At 41.0% G+C, this 21,687-nt stretch overlaps 1 protein-coding gene across 2 annotated transcripts in view; it reads right to left on the reverse strand.

Annotated features, from left to right (window-relative positions):
- The window catches only part of LOC122866732 (cadherin-12-like), a 99,637-nt gene that overhangs the window by 19,811 nt on the left and 58,139 nt on the right, over positions 1-21,687 (reverse strand). The window contains exons 5-7 of one of the 2 annotated variants that reach the window (XM_044176769.1): positions 21,349-21,516; positions 18,629-18,816; positions 942-1,195 (exon numbers count right to left, since the gene is read on the reverse strand). In XM_044176769.1, coding sequence (XP_044032704.1) covers positions 942-1,195; positions 18,629-18,816; positions 21,349-21,516 — 610 coding nt within the window. Of the gene's footprint in view, positions 1-941; positions 1,196-18,628; positions 18,817-18,929; positions 19,145-21,348; positions 21,517-21,687 lie in introns of those variants that run through there. The other variant, XM_044176770.1, reaches the window with a different exon arrangement.

Consider the following 21,687-nt stretch of genomic DNA (forward strand, 5'->3'; position numbering starts at 1 on the left):
GAACTTCCCTTGCTGTCTGCTGTCACCTGTCGCTATTTTGCTATCGCCATTCTGTCCTTATGTACCTGCATGCATATCTTTTATTGTGACTTTGCTTTTATAATATGTGATTTATGTATTTTATATATTGTATGTTCTTATTATGTCTGTGATTCTGCTTTGCATGTTTCAATTAGTGTCTTATAATGATAGTGAGCTGCTGTAACAAAAGAAATACTTAAAAAGTATTTCTGATTCTGATGCAGTACAATGTTCTTGTTTAGTCCATATAACATTAATATCCCTCATTTCATTGTTTTGTATGTCTTGTATTATGAGCCTCTGTGTTGCATCTTTTAAACAGTATCTGACAATGTAGTATAATGGTGTCCTGAATTATATTTTTTAATAACATGAATATAAATTTCTTTCTTTTGTCAGTGTTCTGCTTATAAATGAAATCAATAACTTTGTAATTTTAATCTTATATTCTGTTTTTAGGGTGACTTTGTAACATCTGTCCAGGGACTACAGATGAAAAATAGCCTTTTGGCGCAACTATGGCGCATTTACAGCAATGTTTATTAATGTGCACTGTCCCTGTTAAATAAACAAAAATTGGCTAGAAAAAATCCAATGAAACTGCAAGTGCTGTTTAATTAAAAAGATTGGAAAGGGATGAAATGTATTTTCCCTTTAAGTTCCATTAAGACTAAAACATGTTTACCAATAAACATAATCTAAATATCATGACTAACCTAAAACAACATTGACCAAACATTTGCAAATGTGGCATTTTAGCCCAAGTGAACGCTTACACAGTGCAGATATTTTCATGTGAAATTTTCAGCCACTTTGTGACTTTGATAAATCCATTTTGATATAACACCAAAGTACCACATAATGTTCTGAAACTTATGTGTAAAGTGTATATTGTTTTAGACAGAAGAGTTTAACTTTACCTGACTGGACTGCTGCTGGCATCTAAATCCTGTGCCGTCACCGCTCCAATGATGGTGCCCGCGGGTGTGTCCTCATACACATCCATCACATAGGAGGGCTTATTGAACACCGGGGGCTCATCCACATCCAAAACGTTAATCTTCACTGTTGCTGTGTCTTTGAAGGCCCCAAAGCTTTGAAACCGTGGATCCAGATGTGCATTTGAGGCATCTACCTTAAAGGTGTATGCCTTCTTGTTTTCATAGTCCAGGGGCTACAAAAAAACAGAAAAGAGTACAGTTAAAGTTACTTTTACAACTACAATTTATTTCAGTTTACATCATAATCATGTCATAGTCTAGAACGTGTCAGCACTCCTGCTGCAATTTACTTTGTCTATAGTGTTCATACTGTATGAGCTAAGAGCACTTGAAGAAATGCAGTAACTGAATATGAGCATCAGTGTTAACAGCAAGTTTGCCCTCAGTTCATTTTTGTTATTCTACCATTTTCAAGGATGAGTAACTGCTATCAGATGTCGACGTTTGTCTCCTCATATCCAACAAATTTCAGTATTTGGGTGAGTTTCAATGTTTATGCCCTAAACACATGTGAAAACACCCTCAGATATGATATCACAGGTGATAAGTGCACATATTTTGGTTTTTTAAATGACAGCTCAAATGGCAGTCAACAGTAGAGTGGTACCTGATTCACGAGGGACACACAGTAGGTCCTGATCAGGTTAATGTCTCGCCCCCTCAGTATGAGTAAGTCAAGCTGCACTTACTTCAGCAGAACTACGCCCCTGTACAAGACTTCTCCAAACAACAGCTTAGGGCTTCATATGTTCTACCTCCTCAAGCCTCTGACATACCAGCTCAGGGTCAATTAGTCAAAAGCGAGGGGAGGAATCTGCATCCTCGGCATGTCTGCAGCTGAGGTGTAAACATCCCACAGCAGTGACACCTGTGTTCGTGCTTCTGCCTGTCTTCTGCCCTCTCATGTGTGACCAACCATACTTGGCAAGCTTGCAGTTGGTCACACTCTACTGGCCTAGAGTCACATGAGAGACATTCCTTTCTGTGTATTTCAAATTGACTAACATGTAACCACTATGGCAGCAATGCTATCTTCCTGCATCAGGATTTGGGCTTCTCTGGCATGATGTTCCAAAAGACACCAAGAGAAAACAGCTGGTAATAGCACAGCAAAATGTGCTTATGTAAAGAGACAGTGAATATGAGAGGGGAGGTGGACTGGAGGATGTAGGGGGAAAAAAGCTTTTTTGTGATGCAAGATAAATATGACTAGTCATCTGTCCAAATTAAATGCACATGAATTAGCGATCTAATTAGAGTCCAACCACTAGAAATGACCAGAGGCTGTGCAGTCGTGATTTCACAGTGAAAGCAGATGCTTCTCAAGCCCTCTGTCTCTCCTCCATCTCCATGGTTTCACAGTCTTGCTGCAACAGCAGGTGTCCGTAAAAAGAAAAAAAAAAGAGAGAGCTATGTGAAGGCAAGCCAATCTGAAAGCAATCATTGACCATCAACCACCATGATTGGTTTGATTACAGTGCGCCAGATGCAACTGGCTAGGCACAGCTATAAGATCCTTCAACAGGAAATACACTCTGTCCCTTTCAATCTCTTTCAAGAAGTGACAACAGAGAGAAGACCAAGCTCCCTGAAGCAACAATCCCGTATAAAAACTGAATTCATTGCAGGTGTCATTCAAATTCTGATCCCTACAATCAAACTAAAAGACTTCCCGCCAAGTTACACCTACAAAGTAGCCAAGATTTTTACAGTAGTCACTTTATCAATGTACTGAGATTCCTGCCGGTTCCTGTGAATTGCTGGAAATCAGCATCAAAAGGAACTCAATGTACTTTGCTTCTTAAAGAGTGAGTTTTAGATATGGAAATAAATGCATCAATAATGTAATCAAAACATTCTCATTATTTGGAGTACCTAATAAGAGGCCCTCTTGCATTGAATATATCATACTGTGCCTGATCCACCACAAGTAGACAGCCATGCATAGCTCAGCTGAAATACGTGCACAGGTGGAGGAGGAGGAGGAGGAGGGAAGGTGATTTTGGGGAGGTGGACAGCAAGAGGTGTACACCAGGCCTCATTAGCCAGAGTCTCACTGGGGACAAGAAGCGTTGCTTTCCATCTCAACATGCTGCATCACCACAATTAGGATAGAGGCCCAAACTCTCACCCTTTAAAACTGTCTAATTTTCATATAACCCTCAGTTAGCCGAAGACTGACACTTGTGGAGTGTGATGGGGAAATGCCCTTTTCACACGCAGACTTTGCACTTTTGACACAAATCTCATAGCAAGCACAGCTGGCACCCTGGAGTTACATTTGATAAATTACTGTGTGTAAATAATGTCTAAATTTAAAACGGTTGAGCATGAGAAATATTATTAGGTGCAGGTGGATTCAGTTATGTTAAAAGTGACTAGATCCGATATTTCAAGATTTTAGCTATTTATAGAGCTAACACATTTTCACCCTTGTCACTCTGGCCCAAGAAGCAGTTAGATGTTCAAAAGCACCACCTCAGACTCATACAGTTAACTTGCTGTAACTAAATGGCTGGCAGGCTAATTCAGCAAAAACACAACTACATATTTGGTCAAAACTAAGTTAAGATGAGGTTTGGTATACTCTTGGCTCTTGAAGCCGCCATCACACTTGCAGCACTATCTGTCACAGAGGGACAGCCAACTAAACAGCTAAAACTAGAGAGCTATTTCGACTGAAAGCTAGCTGGTGAGATAGCCATGGCTAGCCTTAGCTCGCTGAAACTAAATTCACACATTGATTAATACCCATTAACATTAAATATTAATTTTGACCAACATCCTGGTAATTCAGTTTGTTATTCCACATAACAAGACAGTAGTCAAATCCAATTATTGACAAAAAAACAAAACAGCTAAACCTCTGCTAATGGTTACAGAGCTAGTAAAATAGCTGCTAGCAAAATATAGATACATGTAATACCAATGAACCCTGGACTGAAAATAATGAAAATCAGGTTTGTTTTTCTTTTAAAAAAAAGTAGTTAAAATAGACAAAAAAAAGCTAAAAGAACACATTTTATTACTGGATTTTCAAGGAAAAGTACCCTATCTTCATTGTTTTAGGTATTAATTAGGTTCTATGGCAGTGATTTTTTGGTTAAATAATCAGCCTAAAAAGGCATTAAATGGAGGACAACTTTTCTATCTATTTCAAAGTTAGCCAGCTGGCCTGCAAACTTTAAATTCTTTTTTCTCAACTTCACTGCTTCCGTAGTTACTGCTCTCTGCCTTTGTATGGCAGAATTCACAAGTGTCAATTATCTCAATGTTAATGTGCAAATGCAAGCTACAAATAACTTTTATGAGATACTGTAACTGTAATATTTTTATTTATGAGAGTAGTTCTTAGGTGACCAGATGCTCTGATTAGCTAGCTAATAAACTCAAACAGATTATTTTATCTATTTGCCAAAGTGATTCTCCATTATTGCCACCAGAGGGCATGTTACATGACCTGAAACTTCTCTGCACTGAATGACATCACACATTTTGTGGTCTCTGGACCAAATCTATATGTGATTTTTGTACTATAATTTATCACAACATTCAACTTATTATAACTTATTAAAGTATTTCATCAGGAATGAAAGGTTTTGCTAGTAAAGGTACTCATTAAGTAGCAACAAAGAAAAGAGATGACATCAAAGGAACAAAGCTCATTTCCTCAGGTGATGGAGGAGGGAGCAAACTCCACAGATTAATTTACATATTGGTATTCTGGTTTGGGTGAAAAACAGTAATGTTGAGAGCTTCGCTGCCTTTTTAATGTGTCTGAGATGCAAGATGGTCCAAGAATGTCTGGAATATCTGTTGTTAAATAGGAATAAAATGGGGCCAGGAGGGGGTAATGAGAAACTCTGAGTTAATGAGAAGACGTGCTAATGTGTCAACGCTTGACTTGGGGAGAATCAAATCAGATCTGGAGGCCATAAGGGAAATTTCCCAGGAAGAAAAAAACGGCCATTCATTCTCTGACTGCATGTATCATTTTGCGTTTTTCCCCCTTCCTCGAAGATGACCTACTTATACGTTCAGAACCAGTGCTGTATGAGTATGTATTACCCATATGCACACATATTTTCTTTAAACAAGTTACATACACCTATACATGTTCAATTACACGTTTGAAGTATCTCATTATAGCTTTAGTTGTTATGCACCTTTTATGGGTTACTGCGGACACAACAAGGAAGTGTATCAACGGAGGAATTTGTAAGGAGGACAGACCGAGTTCCTCTCATGTCAGTGCTGCTGCTCTTCAACATCACAACAGAACACACTTGAAATTCTAGACATGGTGCTGCGCCCTTTGATATGTTAATGTGCACCTTCATTGCACTGGCAGTGATACTGAATGAAGGAACTTTTTTTCTTGCCAAGTGAACCTGTTATGTTCCAAGGGAATTTGTTAATTTAGAACAGGGGACTAATCAAGACTCACAGGTATAGTATTATACTTCACACACAGTAAAAAGTCCTTACATTGTCATATTCACATGTGTGAATACTGAAAAATGGATGTGCTTGTTGACGATTTAGACTGAGATATAATAAGAGCAAATCCATAAACTCACTTGATACTTGGGTCTGTTCTTGGTCCCTCCCCCACAGCTTGCTCCCTGCACAGTGTAAAGTGTTAGTTGCAGCTGTTTTTTCAGCTTGCTGGTTATTTTGGGGATGGGAGAAGCAGGATCATATGCATATTGAATAGGTTCTCAGTTTGTTTGTGTGTTCAGTTCAGTATTATAATAGCAGAGTTCAATATTCTTCTCAAATCTCAGCTACACTCACCCAATAGTATGGGGAACGCTCTTCTGCCAACACCCATGGGTGAATCTAGCCTTTCCCCTTTAAGAATCATTATCACAGCACAGCAAATCATTAGCAGGCTGATCTCATTTGTTTGTGCTGAACACAGGTATTACCTGAAGAGGCTGAAGATTAAATAGGGTAAAAAATACTGCAAATGTTTAATCTCTGATATGCAGAGCAGTCTTAAATCCATTTAACCACAGTATTATATATTTACAATACCACTTATGAATCATTAACACCCCCCCACACACACACACAAACACACACACACATGATTTAGCCTCTGTGAGAAAAGCAAAGCAAAGCCAAACATGCTTAGAATATCACAATTGTATCACAAATATAATTGCAGCTGTGTGAGCCAACACATATTTCTCCAAACAGCAACATTAGGCCAAGTCTGGATGCTTCATTCTAGTGAGTTCAAAACCTCCTGATCCCACAAGATTTGCCTGTTGGGTTGCAGTAAGCTCTAGTAGTCTTGACAATTCCCAATAAGTTTAACACATTATTTCTGAGATGCAAAGCTGCTTCAGGGTGAAAATTTGGCTGAGATTCTGAGATAGGCAATAATGACTCAGTGGTTTGAGTCCGGCTTGATATCTCTATTGTGAATGAGTGACTTCTTTATAAGGTCACTGCAATCATTGACTGACAGTCCAGCAAGATTCTGCCATGTAAAAGAATGCTAAAGACCTCTAGCTATCATAAGCAGTCAACTGCACAAAGCACAATGAGCTTATCATCAGTAAAGAAAAGCTTACATGCCCCAGAGAGCCATTTGATGTCCCTCTGAATACCGGGGGGTCCTAACACTGTGGAGAGGAGATGCTCACTTTATTGTGCTGCCATCAGTCACATCAGTTTGTGTCCTTGGCTGCCTCGAAGCATCTCCATCCCCCCAGTGCTCACAACAGTGGAGTGCCATCTGAGAGCCTTGCCAGCAGCCCTGTCCACACTGCAGTAGAGTGGAGTGACTGTGAAAGACTTGCACTGCCACTCTTAATAGGACAGGGTTAGCCATGGGATGAGCCCCGAGACACTAGTTTAATCTATTACACCCACGCCTCCCCAGGCCACCAGGGAGAAGGCACTTCATCGACTCCAAGCACCACCTCAGCCGCCTCTTTGTCACACTCTCTCCTCTTTTTGTCTCTTTGTACTCATTCACTCACACACAGCACATGCATAACCAGACATAGACAAAGACATGCACACACACATTGCCTCCTGCTTGGTTGCTTGGTGAGATGTTATTCGTCTGTGTTGGGCACCTGGATCTCCTGTAGTTCTGAGGTATTGTTTCCTTCTTTCGACTCCTTTCACACCAAGGCCTAAAATAACTAATTTCACCTCCCACTGAAACATTCAGCACTATAATCAATAGATTAGTTTCAAGTCCTGTCTGTGAGGAAGGCTCAGTTGCCACTGGATGAGCTCTTAGATACTAAAGCTATCTGTTTTAAGCTATATATTGCAGTTACGCCATGGCAATATAGAGATTACATATATGTTTCAGACACCTTCACAAAATTTTAAAATGCATAGATGTGTCCTTGTATAAGCTGTAAACTATATTAGACCAAAGCCCATTGTGTTATTTAGTATTCAACCAACATTCCTCACTGTTTTCTGGCCTTCAGTCAAGTTAGTTTGTTCATTACTTTTGTCATTTGACCATTACCTGTTTATAGCCTGGTAGTATCTCATCAAGACTGAAAGGCAGTAACAGCTTCCATTCTCTGAAATTATTTACTGTTCAAACAGCCCAGTAATGACTTTTCCAATAGAGAAATTAGACTGCACTCACTGTCCTTAATAAGTCCTTAACTGATGGCAGGGAGGATGAAAAAGTATTCTTGCCTCAATGCTGCCAATGGCTCTGACTTTAAAGAAGTCTAAATAGGGCCATGTTTAGGCTAAGGCACTGTGTTGGTGACAAGCTATTTTCTTAAATGTCTGTCATGGTTTGAGGGCCTATGTTCTGTTATTTCCTGGTTTATTTTGGTAAAAGTTCTTCCTTCGTGTGTTGTGTAGTTTTACATCCTCTCTGTTTGCTTTTCCTGCCATTTCTGATTAACCTGCGTTTTTCCAGTGTTTCATGGACTACCTTTGTTCTCTGCCTGCCTCATCATTGTACGTTTTCAGTTTGACTCCCATTAAATATTATTGAACTACACCTGCTCTGCCTAGTTTGTCTACGTTTGGCTCTTTTCCCTGTTGTCCGGCATACCAGCTGTAACAATGTCATGTAACACTATAGCATTAATCACTTGAATGTACTGTTCTTTGGAGGCAGGAAAAAAATGTCACCTTATGCAAGCTGGATGAATAATTGGCCACGTTTTTTTTAGTTTTTTTTAAGTTTTTTTTTTAGAATGTTACCTGATTAAAAACTTGAAACAAATCAGTTGGAAGTGGTAAATCAATTGCATATTAGTATGATACTTCGAAACATTAAACTGGTCTGGAATCAGTGTGATCCAACATATAGTTTTCATTAAATTTGCAATAATATGTCTCCCTTCATTGTTCTGATCCCTTCAAACCAGTCTCTTTCTGTCTTTGTCTGTGGTGCTGAAACATTTAAACGTAGTTTCTGGCTGTGTCAGAATCATTCCCATGTTCACTCATTTGCTAGTCCCTATATAACAAACACTATATAATTTACTTTATAGTAAGCAGTAAACAGATATTCCGGAAACTCATTTTGCGTCATCACTGACAACTATAGTGTCATATAATGGGATTGTTACCAAAAAGTAGTGTACATGCCTGTTGTAAAGGCAGTTTGCAGAGATCGGAGAGGACAAGGTGGCTGCGATCACCGGCAGGGAGTAGCTCTGCGGCAGAGACAGACAAGGTTACACAGGAGACAACAACAGTGAGCAACAAGAACTTAAATTGGTCGGGTTTGAAACCGTAGCGAAGGTACTGTACTGATGTATTGAGACGATCTGGCGCCGGTTGCATGGTAGAGCCAGGTAGATTTACTGTGGGAGTTGAATGGGTGATGAATGTCACCCTGGCTGCTGACGCAGGGTGGAACGAGGAGGCACTTATCAGTGTCTTTTTGAAAGGATTATGCAAACAGATAAAGGATGAGCTGGCGTCTCGGGATGAGCCCACTAACCTAGACTCTCTGATTTCCTTGTGTATTAGGATAGACAACCACCTACGCGAACAGCACCAGGAGTGTGCCAGCCGTCCCCTTTCTCACTCCTCACGCCACGTACCTCATGCTACGTCCACAAGAACAGAAACACAAGTTCCAGTCGCTGACACACACCCGCAGCCACAGGCCACCTCTGAAGTGGAAACCATGCAACTTGGCCGAGAAAGTCTCACGCAGCCGAGCGTTTCCAAAGAAGAACAGCTGGTGAGTGTTTGTACTGTGGCTGTAGGGGCCACTTTTTGGCAGCATGTCCTGTGCGACCAAAAGAATAGGCTCACTAGTCACAGTGGGGGTTCTGGTGAACCAAAACAACCCCCAATTCAGGGCTCTTGAGGTTCCACGCAAGGCTAAGACCCTGGATGGCAGACTCCTGGCACAAGTTACCCACTGCACAGCCCCCATGTCCCTAGTGTTATCAGGAAATCACAGAGAAGACATCCAGTTTCAACTAATCTCATCCCATGCGACCCCGCTAGTTCTGGGCTTCCCCTGGTTACAACAACACAACCCTCATATTGACTGGACCAGGCAAAGAATTATGAGTTGGAGTCATTTCTGTCTGTCTACTGTTATGCAATCTGCCTTGTCCCCAGCAGAGGTCACTGCCCCACCTCTCAGCCCTGAACCGCTTGATCTAGCTTAAGATACCTGTTGAGTATCATGATTTAAGCAATGTTTTTAGTAAAGATCTAGCATTATCACTTCCTCCTCATCGCCCTTATGACTGTGTCATTGACCTCCTCCCTGGGGCCCCTCTCCCATCCATCCGAATGTAAAATCTGTCTCGGCCGGAACGGGAGGCCATGGAAAAATATATCAATGACTCTTTGCACGCCGGTTCAAGCCATCCTTTGTCTTCCCCAGTAGGGGCAGGATTTTTCTTTTTGACCAAAAAGGACAAGACACTATGCCCCTGCATTGACTTTCGGGGTCTCAACCATATCACTGTAAAGAACAAATATCCCCTGCCTCAAATCAACTCTGCTTTTGAACCCCTCCAGGGAGCCACAGTCTTCACTAAGCTGGACCTCAGAAACGCCTACCATCTGGTCCGAATCAGAGAGGGAGACGAGTAGAAGACAGCCTTGGGACACTTTGAATAAAGTTCAAAGACAGACTCATTAAGACAGACTCAGAGAAGATCAAAGCAGTGATGGAGTGGCCGACTCCTATTACACGTAAGCAACTGCAACGTTTTCTGGGCTTCGCCAAATTTTATCGGCAATTCATCAGAGATTACAGTCGAGTTGCAGCACCCCTCACGACTTACCTCTTCTACCATTCCCTTTATCTGGAACTCTGAAACAGATTTAGCCCTAGCCAAATTCAAGTACCTCTTTACCTCAGCTCCCATCCTGATCCAGCCTGAGCCTTCACGTCAGTTTACGGTGGAAATGGATGCCTCGGATTTAGGGGTAGGGGTGGTGCTCTCCCAACGCTCAGCGGCAGATCAGAAACTCCACCCTTGTGCATTCTTCTCCCGCCACCTCTCCCCAGCAGAGCAGAACTACGACGTTGGGAACAGGGAACTCCTGGCGGTCAAATTGGCATTGGAGGAGTGGAGATACTGGTTGGAGGGAGTTGAGCAACCTTTTGTGATGTGGACTGACCATAATAACTTGGAGTACATCCAGACCGCCAAAAGTCTCCCGGCAGGCACATTGGGCCTTGTTCTTTGGTCGGTTCAACTTCACACTCACTTACAGGCCTGGTTCCAAGAACATTAAGCCTGACGCATTATCCCGTCAGTACCTCTCCCAGGACGGCACCTCCGGACCGGATAACATCCTCCCGCCCACCTGTGTGATGACCGCCATCACGTGGGAGATCGAGTCAGCAGTTAGAGAGGCCCAGCGGAACCGCCCGGACCTCGGGAATGGACCACCAAATCGTCTGTTTGTCCTTAACTCTGTTTGTACCCAGGTTCTCCAGTGGGCGCACAATTCCCCCGGCTGGCCTTCTATGTACGCTCCCAGTTCCTGGCCGTCCTTGGTCACACATCACAGTGGACTTTGTCACCGGGTTACCCGCCTCACAAGGTAACAGCACTTGGATCGCTTTTCCAAGGCTGTTCATTTTGTGGCATTAACCAAACTTCCTTCAGCACAAGAGACGGCGGATCTCCTGGTCCAACATGTTTTCCGCCTCCATGGGATTCCACTGGACGTGATTTCCGACCGGGGTCCCCAGTTCATCTTGCAGGTCTGGAGGGCATTTTGCCAAGCCTTGGGGGCAACTGTAAGTCTCTCTTCCCGGTTTCACCCTCAGATCAATGGCAGATGGAAAGGGCCAATCAGGACCTCGAGGCAGCCCTTCAGTGCGTGGCGGCTGCCAACCCTTCCTCCTGGAGCTCTCAACTTCCCTGTTTTGAGTATGCGCACAACTCCTTAACCAGTTCTGCCTCTGGGTTTTCTTCTTTCGAGTCTTCCTTAGGTTACCAGCCACCTCTGTTTCCATCTCAGGAGAGTGAGCTTGCGGTTCCTTCCGTCCAACACTACCTCTGACGTTGCGGTAAGGTCTGGAGAGATACCCGGGTGGTGCTTCTCCGTTCTGCAGAAAAGAACCGACACATGGCAGATCGGCACCGGACTCCAGCTACACCATACAAACCAGGTCAGAAAGTTTGGCTTTCCTCTAAGAACATACCATTAAGAACAGAATCCAAAAAACTGTTTCCCCGTTACATTGGTCGATTTGTCATCGAATGCATCATAAATCCTTCTGCTATCAGGCTAAGACTACCCCGCTCCATGAAGGTTCATCCCACAATTCATGTGTCCCAACTAAAACCAGTCACCTCCAGCACTCTATAATCATAATTAACTTAAGTTAACATATTCAATTTTTTACCACTAAATACTAGATTAAACCTGTGGTTGAGGTATACATGCAGCACTTTGCAGAACACAAGTCACCTGCACTTCTCTACAATGTTTTTTGAAACCCTCTGACACTCTGGGGCAATGGATTTGGAGGCAGTGCCAGAGGTCTGCAGAAAATGCTCTGGCCGCAGGGGGCCACAGTGCAGTTTGTACAGTGAGGAGATAGTCCTGTATTAAAATGTATTCTCTGAATGTGAGCCACCAAATATTATGCTATACATGCAGTCATTAAACAGTGCCGTTCCTCTAGGCTTAGAACAGCAAATTTCAATTACCCATATCTGCCATCTTTTCTTCTCCCAGGAGGAGGTAAATAAACACGCAAATGGACAAATGACATTTAATCTGACAAAAAAATTATTTTAACAACACAACCCAAGGTTATCATGTCATCACTCCCAGTGTGTCGGAGTGCTATTGCTCACCATGTACTGTTTGTATAGCAGTTTTTGAATGTGGCTGTGTCCTTCCACATGCTTTTTCATGTACAATATGCCACTCTGTGTGCACACATTTGTCTGCACGTTTCCCTGAGAATTCATTGGTGGATTTATCTATTGTTTCACATAATCCTATGTTTTGCAGATGGGATGTGCAAACCCCCTCCATGCCTCTGTGCCTCTTTTTTCCTGTCCCCCTGTTTCGGCAGACTGGGAAACAGATGATCATCCTTTGAACCCATTACTCAGCCTGATGCTCTTATCATAACCAACCTTCCTCAGTCTCTAATTTGGGGTCTGCCAAACTCTGCTCTGTGTACAATGTGGCTTTCGTCTCTGTCCTGCTGTGTTTTTTCGAGGTTGGTGCGAGGGAGGGAAGTCAAAAGAGAAGGAGAAAGAAAGCGAGAGAGGGATATGGGTAGAGAGAGGGCTTGTCTGCACACATTTGCACACCTGTCTCTGGGGATATTCTACCAATCTGAAATAAGACAGGTATGTGGGCGGGTCAGTATTCTGGGAACACAGTGAACAACTCATAAAGGCTTCATCTCCAGCTACATACTCCCCACACCTTTCCAAGGCACAGTTCATTCTTTCTCTCCTCTCTTTCTCACTCCGTTCATGTCCTGCTAATATCACAATCCCACACAGATAGAGGCATACGCTGTTTAGTAAATTAAACTGTAGGGGGTTTGGTCAGTTATATGGGCTCAGAATGTCCCCCATCAACGATGCCTTTATGCAGTAGCCTACCGCTGTGGGGAATACATCACACTGCCTTATTGTTATATGGCAGCATATCAAACACTGCAAGTCAAACAATAGAAGGAAAGATGAATCCTCACCATCCATTGAGGGTATACATGATGTAAACAAAACACCATCTTCAATTACATCATAATTGGTTCCTGTCTCATTCTGTTATTCCATTACTGTCAATGAGAAGGTCACTATACAATGATCTATAGCTATGCTTATGAGCACCTTACACACATTCAGTACATACAGTGCATGTACACACACATACATGATTTACACACACAGGTTCGCATATCACACAAAAGCACAGAGCATACTGAGGGAGCGCTTACACTGAGCAGGGAATCAATTACTCACTCAGCTGCATATTTTTGGGGATCAAAGGATCACACCTTTGTGTGCTGGGGCATGTACTAAAAATGTACCAGTTAACGAATACCTCTGTCTGATACATCAGAAAAACAAATGCAGATTTGCATTCCCCCAAAGAACATTTTAGACGCTTGCATCAGAAATACCCTGAAAGGCACAAAAATAGATAGAATTGGCTGCACATTTTTTCTATTACTTTTGCAATCAGATGAAATATAGGCTGTATCCCTGAAATGAAACAACAAGTGACAAAAATAAATATATTATCACTCCCTAAAAGCACTTTGTTGAGGTGAATTTCCATGGAAAATGCAGGATTTAATGGATTTCACTTTTTTAATCTTCCAATAGTGAATTTGAGTGTAAAGCAGCAAAGTGTTGGAGGAAGTCAGAAGAACTGTGTTTTTATCAAGAAAGCTGAGGTTTGGTGGTAAATAAAATTGATACTGTTCAACATACAACAGTTTGTGACTAAAACTTTGTATAACAGCAACAGAGAGCACCAATAGTGCTATGTGATTTAACAAATTAAAATGAAACATCAAGTTTTGGTAAATAATAATGGTTGCTTTTACACAATTATCGTTGACATGATGATAAAGCAGAATGAGTTGTTAGTAAAGTTGTGACTTATCTGTTACCCTTCCTTAGAAAATATGTGTGTGTATGTTTTCAATAAAAACATTTTATGTGTTTTGGAAAATAAGAGAACTTATTCTAGAAAAAGAATCCATCTTATCCATGCATCAGAGCATTGCTTACAAAAAATATTATGACATTTACATTTTTCTCCTTTTCTGTATCGCAGAAACATTTTGTGGCTGTTGCATTATGGAAACTTAGCATTGCTATGCAGTTCTTTTTTTTTCTCTATTGAACCTCAATAGCACTGACAACAAATTGCATTTAATCTCACCACAGGGGTCTACTGCATCCTGCCAAAAGAAAATGCAGTACAGAGTATGAAGGAATCTGTGTGCAAGGGCTTGTGTGAGCAAGTCTGACTGTGTGTGTAACAAAATAGCAGGTTGACAGCTTATATTTGTGCATGTTTGCCTGTGTTGTGTGAGTACACAAGGCATTGCATATCTGTGCACGTGTAGTTTGGTGTGTGGGCGAGACCTACTAACTTTAACACATTCATATTAAATGCTTCATAACTGTTACATGACACATTCAGAGACACAGAGCCAAACATTTGCCAGCTGTTCAAGTGACACTGACATGATGTATTTTAATAGCTGGCAGAGGGATGAAGTGTGAGCAGTTCTGTTATTCAGCGGTGGCTCCAAATGGCAATGAGAGGTAACAGTTTGTAAACTGTTTGCAAACTGTTGAATACTGCACATTGCGTTGTTTACTAACCTGGGTAGCCTGTGATGCTTGATGCATACCAGACAGATTAGAGAAGCAAACAAACCAACATCTGTGAGCCCAGATTCCTCTCTACTGAGCACTTACATTGCAAGGAGTCAGTCTAATGATGATTTCATTAATACAACAAATTTTATTAATGCCCTTTTTGTCACATTGACGCTTGCCACAATTTTAAAAGTACGTCTACCTTTTAAGAGTTGGCCCCTGAAACCTAAACAAGACCATACTGAGGGGTGAATTCACAAAGAATGAATTGCGGCCGCTGATAGCACCATGAATTGCGCATCATTTGTAACCGCTATCTGCTCTGTCTCAAGGTCAGATTCACAAAAGATACTTGCTAATGATATTGAGTGCAATTTCCCATTGTTTTGCGTCTGTTAAATGTTCATCTGTAATTTTCTGTAATATTTGTTCTTAAGGTGTACTGAAGTAGCATATCACATGACATAGTTAAGCAACGTTTGAGTCAAAACAATATTACAAATGCAGTTGCAAGAACAATAGCCAACTTCCCACTTATGTGGAAAGAGATGTCTGATTTGAAAGAGAACTTATTCTATTTAGAATTCTAAATATTCTTATGATCTAATAACTCCCCCTGTTCTGTCATTCGCTTCTATCTGCGGGATGTCTCTTATTTTTCTATGACTCACTCTGTATGGAGTGATTGTTATTTGTGGTGCTTTAACTGTGCGCTCTCCCTCATGCCTCTGGGTGCACGGAGAGCTGTGTTCTCTCCTACTCTGCTCCGTGCTGGACTGTTACTGTGCGTAACCACCATCTTCGCTTCTCACAGCAGCAGGTTTTATGTTGTTTTACCGTTTCATTCCCTCATGGTGAATATCAGGTATTGTACTGTCTCTGTGCCACCTGTGCGCATATGATGTACTGTGATGCGCTATTGCTTCGCCTGGCTACAATCACTGCTGGCATGATCACTGGAAAGTCCGGGTGTGACGCCCCTTTATAAATGCGCTTCAGTTACCACCAACTCTCTGAAGACGCTAATAATTTCACTCTAACTGCGTGTGACTATTAGCACCGGTGTTTGTGAATTTGACCTTGTTTTTCAGTGAGGCTCATTTGCACAGAAAGGGGCCAATTTTGCGCCAAATGTATGCATATTATCTAATTAACATATCTGCAAATAGCACCGGAGCACCGAGATGCTATTTGCTTGGTGGTGCAGTTAGGGGTGCAGTTCACCCTTTGCGGGTGCTTTGAGAATTACACTGATTATTTTTGTCGTATTTATGCAGGTTTAGCAGCTGCAAAAGCCACGCAATCCTTTTGTGAATTCGCCCCTGAGACTCCTTCAGTCTCTACTCATGCAGCACTCAGAAATGCATATTATCGCCCACTGTCACTGAGCTGAATGCTTTCAATGTCCAACGAGAAATAATTTTATGCTCTTGCTTTCAACAGTCAAGCCTGTGGGTAGAATAATGATATTATTTCTATTTAGTGTGTTTGGACATGATGGATCTTTAAGTCTTTAACTAGGCATACCCTAAGGACAGCGTCACAACAGAGAGTGTACACAAATGACAGAAGATATTTAATGATTTTTATTTAATAAACCAAAACCACATGAATACATTATGAAAACTGACGTTAAGATTGATGAAGAAATTCACCGACGGGCTTTTCCATGGAGAAGTTGTGAAGCTCTTACTCTATTATTCAATGTCTTTTTAGCAATGTTTAAAATTGGTATGGTTATTAATAGAATTGTTTAGAGAAACCACACTGTGGTATATTTGAAATGAAATGAAATGAAATATCATTTGTTAATTCACTACGGTCCTGAGGACATAAGGTCATGAATCTTGGAACAGAGCTTTTAATTTTTTTATATATAGGCTAAAGTTAATAATTGATTCCATAATAAGTCCTATTATAGCCTAGCTATTTAGTGGATTAGTACTCATTGCACTCTCTGGATCACTCTTTTTCTTCTAATTTTAGTCTGTGGCTATAATGTCCTTTTTCTTTCACCTCTAGCAGTTGTGGGTCCTTGAAAATGAGATGATAGATCTCAAAGGGTTTATCCTAGGAGTAATACATTTCTCTAATATCACTAGTGCTTTTGTGCCACTTGCCATTTTGTGGAGCGATGCCATGGCCTTACAAATGCTGTATGTGGTAACATTGGTATTAAATGAGATACCTTTGCTTTGTGGTTCAAAGAAAGTACAACCAAAGACCAAGGCCTCTGGCTGTGGGTCACTATGCACTGGATATATTAATCTATTTAGCAAAAAGAAAATATGGCATAGTAAATGAGCCTTGACATGGTGAGTGAATGCTCTATATAGCACAGGCGCTCAGAGAGAGATATGCCGTTGCTCTGAGCTGTGCTTTAAGACATGGACAGCAAGGAGCAACATCACACAACTGAAAGATCACAGGTTCAGAACTTGCACCTGCCAAGTGTCCTGCTGGTACAGCATTATGTAACACAACAAGGTACTACCTGTACACTTATCATTTATTTTATTATATATCTTATTTGATTTATTTCAATATTTATAAAACTTACTTCCTCCATTGTTTAGCCCTTTGATGTAAGCAATGCTGTTTCTGCTACTGTAGTAAATACATGTAAATGTAAAATATACTGCAAAGATAACTTTCAGCAGGGCTCCAAAACAGCAGTCACACCACTGGAATGTTACATCCCACGTCTCCCATTACCTGTCACCTGCGATATCTTTTCTTTTTTCTTAAACTATCGTGAGCAGAACAAGCTTTCCTGATGGTTCCTGTAGTATTTTTCTGTGTCAGAAAACTCAGTTGTGGCAGGAAGGTTTGGACAGGATTTAGACAGCCTCTCCAGCATGAAAAAATACTGAAGTTCAAATCCATTATTCAACTAATAGCGGCACTTGAGTGTAGCATTGTCCTGAGTGACGACTCTGTGCACTGCCTTAGGCACTTCTAAAAACTATGCCATTCATATTGGCAGATTGTTTGGCTTATGTAACGTGATATGGTGATGTCAAGATGTGATGTGATTTACGATGTTGTATGGACCCCATAGGGCACTGTTTTATTTATATATATATATATGTTGCTGTAAGCTCGATAATATAAGTCATGTGTTTTATGTTTAAGCAATGAAAAAACACCAGTTAATGCAAACTCACAACTTCCTCCAAGTAAGCCTGTTGTCTTGATAAATTCAGTATAATGTATATTTCCACAGCACTAATTCCATCAGTATATCAAGAGAGTCATGTGATACTCTCCACTCTGCTGCTCTCAGTTACTCTTCTCTACCAGAAATACCGTTTTCATTAGCCGTTTCATTCCAGTCCTTTCACTTTTTCGTTTTCCCAGATTTATGTTACGCTATTGTGAATGCAACTCCACACTTCTAGCTGATTTTTCCACGTTAAAAGTTTTCCAGCCTTCTCCTTATTGGTAGGCTTTTAATGTGAAAATTCCACAGGAAGTGTTGAGTTTCACTGATGGCAACTTAACATCAATGGAAAAGTGGAACAACAGTAATTAATAGGTGGATGAAACAGGTATTCATGTTAAAAATAGAAACTCTGAGCAGCAAAGTGGTGACTATGGCCTGACTGTTGTACTGATGGAATATGTGCAGTGGAAATGTACATTATACTGAATTTACCATGTGGGCGGCTGGTTTTTTTACCCAGCCTTTATTAGCCACCAGCCTTTATTTGTTTGTGCTAGCCACAACACTGAATATTGTTTTTTAAATGAGAATTCATGGTTTATGTTTAACATTTTGTCTTGTCTCCATACCCTTTTGAGAATGATGATCCCCTCTTGGTTGTGTTCATTGGTGGTGATGTCAAACATGGCGCCTCCATCACCTGGCACGATGGTGTACTCTACTTCGGCATTTTTCCCGATGTCCAAGTCATGGGCTTTGATTCTACCGACAGCAGATCCCACGGCAGAAGACTCAGGAACTCTTAGGTGAAAGAAACCTGTCAACAAACACACATCAGATTGGACTCAGCATTTGTTATCATTACTTGACATCAGATGGAAAATACTGAGCTCTTCACATCTTCTGTACTTTAAGTAGTCTCTCACCCACCCGAGGATATCTTATCCACCCACAGGCAAGCAGCTTATATGCTCTGTCTGAAGTCAGCCCTGTAGTTGCATGACATTATTCAATTTTGACGTGTTTGGACATCAAGGTTGCTCAGCTCCTTGTAATTGGCTGGCTCAACCTGTAAGATCAACAAACATGAGGGGGCCCACGGGCTTTGATGCTCCCAACAGCAGAAATTGCTGCTGAGAACTTTGGAAGAAAACTACAAACAAACAGTGGCTTGATTGATTATCACTTACACCTGACAACAGGTGGAAATCAATCTCACTCTCACTCTCTGAGAGGGCTAGCTGTTCGAACAATAGCATCTGCTTATGCCAGATAAATGAAAACTTTACTGTTGCATTACAAATCTAGTGTGAACACCTGGTGGCATCATTGCCCATTGCCATGGGTAATTATGCTTTGCATTATATACTTGGAACTATTCATTGTGACTGAATGAGTGAATTCCACAAGTCCTTATAATCACTGTAGTGCTGGTACCTGACCCCCTTGACCGGCTCTTGTTTACATTTATTTAAACCACATTTTTAACACATTCCTCCATTTGATTAAATAAATTCCTAACACATTTCTCTTCTGCAACAAAGAATCAGTCAAGACCGGTTCTAGAAAAATACGATTTGTTTATTGGAATTTGATTTATTTGGCCTGTGTATGACAAATAAATCCCAAGTTGAACTCGAGCTTAAAAATGCTCACAATGGCATCAAACTTGGAGACAGATGAACTTGAACATAAATGTCTACAATAAGCCAGAGTGTAAGGCACTAGGCACAAGAAGAGTGAAAAGGGAAGCTGCTTGGCAGAGAGGATATTTCTTTTTTTTTGGTGGAGGACCAAAATAAATGTACTGAAACAAAACCAAAATGCCTGTTTTTGCTTAGGCTATTGGAAAATGTTGCATTAAATGTTGTTTGAAATCAATACTATGCTCGAGCTCATGCTACACCATGAGATACTGGTACTGCTGTGATGTATATGTTATTGCACTCCCTCTCATTTGTTATTCCTCAATTTTACTGTGGATCTTAGCTTTTTCCTCAGTGTTGATCCTAGGATTGAGAAAGGGGATGGATGAATTTGGGTGCTATAATTTCAATAAATAGTCAAGTACTTTCAAGGACATGCATTCATTTGAAAAGTGTTTTAAGATTCATGTCCTTTCAGGGATAGGACAAGAACTTTTCTTTTTGTTAGCTCCATTGCCAAAACAGAGTAAGTTGCAGGTCAAGAGAAGTTAACAAACAGCTGTCCTATGGCACTGTCAGTGGGTTAACATGCTTCTAGGTTAATTCAGCAAAGCCGCATGCAGGTATATACACTGCTGTCAGTCATGACCATTGCAGGCTTTGCAGTTGCAACCACATCTGGTGCCATTACAGAGTTTCATTCAAGGGATTGACGGTTTACAAATACTTAATCTATTATAACTAGGGAGGAAAAAAAGGATTTCTGGAGATGAACAGATGTTGGATGAATCCATGCAGCAATATTATAACTGAATCATCTGATAAGGTCCTCCAATATGGCCACCACACATTTTTTAACCTGTAAGCCTGCTATAGATGGAAAATAGAAGAAGACAAAGAAAGGATTTGGGACAGGGCAGAGGAGTTGCCATACTTGGCCCAAACCTCTGTGCTGTGACAGCATTATGGAAATATCATCTTTTCCTCGCAGCCAAAGGAGCTTGACCGTCTGACTGCCTGTATTTACATTCAGAGGAGACCATTCGGTGTCGCTGCAAAATACCTGACGAGACTGCATCAATACAGAACAGTATTTTGCTTTCCTGTCGTACACTTGCTGTTTTGGAATAGAATACATTTTGCACACAATTTAATATTTATGGTTAGTATATGCAGTGAAGCTTTCACAGATCAATGTGTTTACAGCAATGAGTATTTTTTTTCAAGCTTGGCTTCTTACATGACCCAGTGAATGGTACAATCAAATTAATCTGGTTTAGCAGCTTATACAAAATACCAGATAAAATACAGTGTTTAAATACACTGACTCAATCCCTGGTGCAGCACCATCATGCTCAAACCTGATCTAAATATAGAAGGATGCCCCAAGAGCGAAATAACACCAATCCTGGTTTATTTGCCAGGAGTAGTAGCTGTAGATACAATCATGCAAAATAAATAGGCCTTTGCTTACAACAGCACATAATGACAAATAATGAAAACCAATTACAAAGAGTAGATGTGATGAATACCCCCTGCCCTGTTGTAATTGCAGAGTGTTTATTTTGTTATCATAAAATGCATAAACCTGCATAAGGTCATCTGCATTATTATTATTTTAGAAAAATGAAAGCTGGTGTTGTTAAACGGTCATTATATTTATGTCTAATAAAATGTGTCTATTATCTGCAATGGGCACTCACTTTTAGAGAACCTGGGTGGGTTATCGTTGACATCGCTGAGGGTGATGTTGACGGTGGTGGTCCCGGCCAGGCCCCCCAGCTGGCCCCCCATGTCCTTGGCCTGGATTAATACCTGGTACTGTTCCTTCACCTCTCTGTCCATATTGGGCAAGGCTGTCTTAATAACCCCTGGTGTACAGCAAGATTGATGAGAAATACAGATAACAAAGGAGTGAGAAATAGAGGAAGAAGAGAAGACAGTGAGAGATAGAGAGTGAGATAAAAAAATACAAAGGGGAAAAAGCGGTAAACATAAAATCACATGAAATATGTTTGACGGCAACTGCACAATTTATTTCA

The sequence above is a fragment of the Siniperca chuatsi genome, linkage group LG19, assembly GCF_020085105.1.
Source record: "Siniperca chuatsi isolate FFG_IHB_CAS linkage group LG19, ASM2008510v1, whole genome shotgun sequence".
Lineage (NCBI taxonomy): Eukaryota > Metazoa > Chordata > Actinopteri > Centrarchiformes > Sinipercidae > Siniperca > Siniperca chuatsi.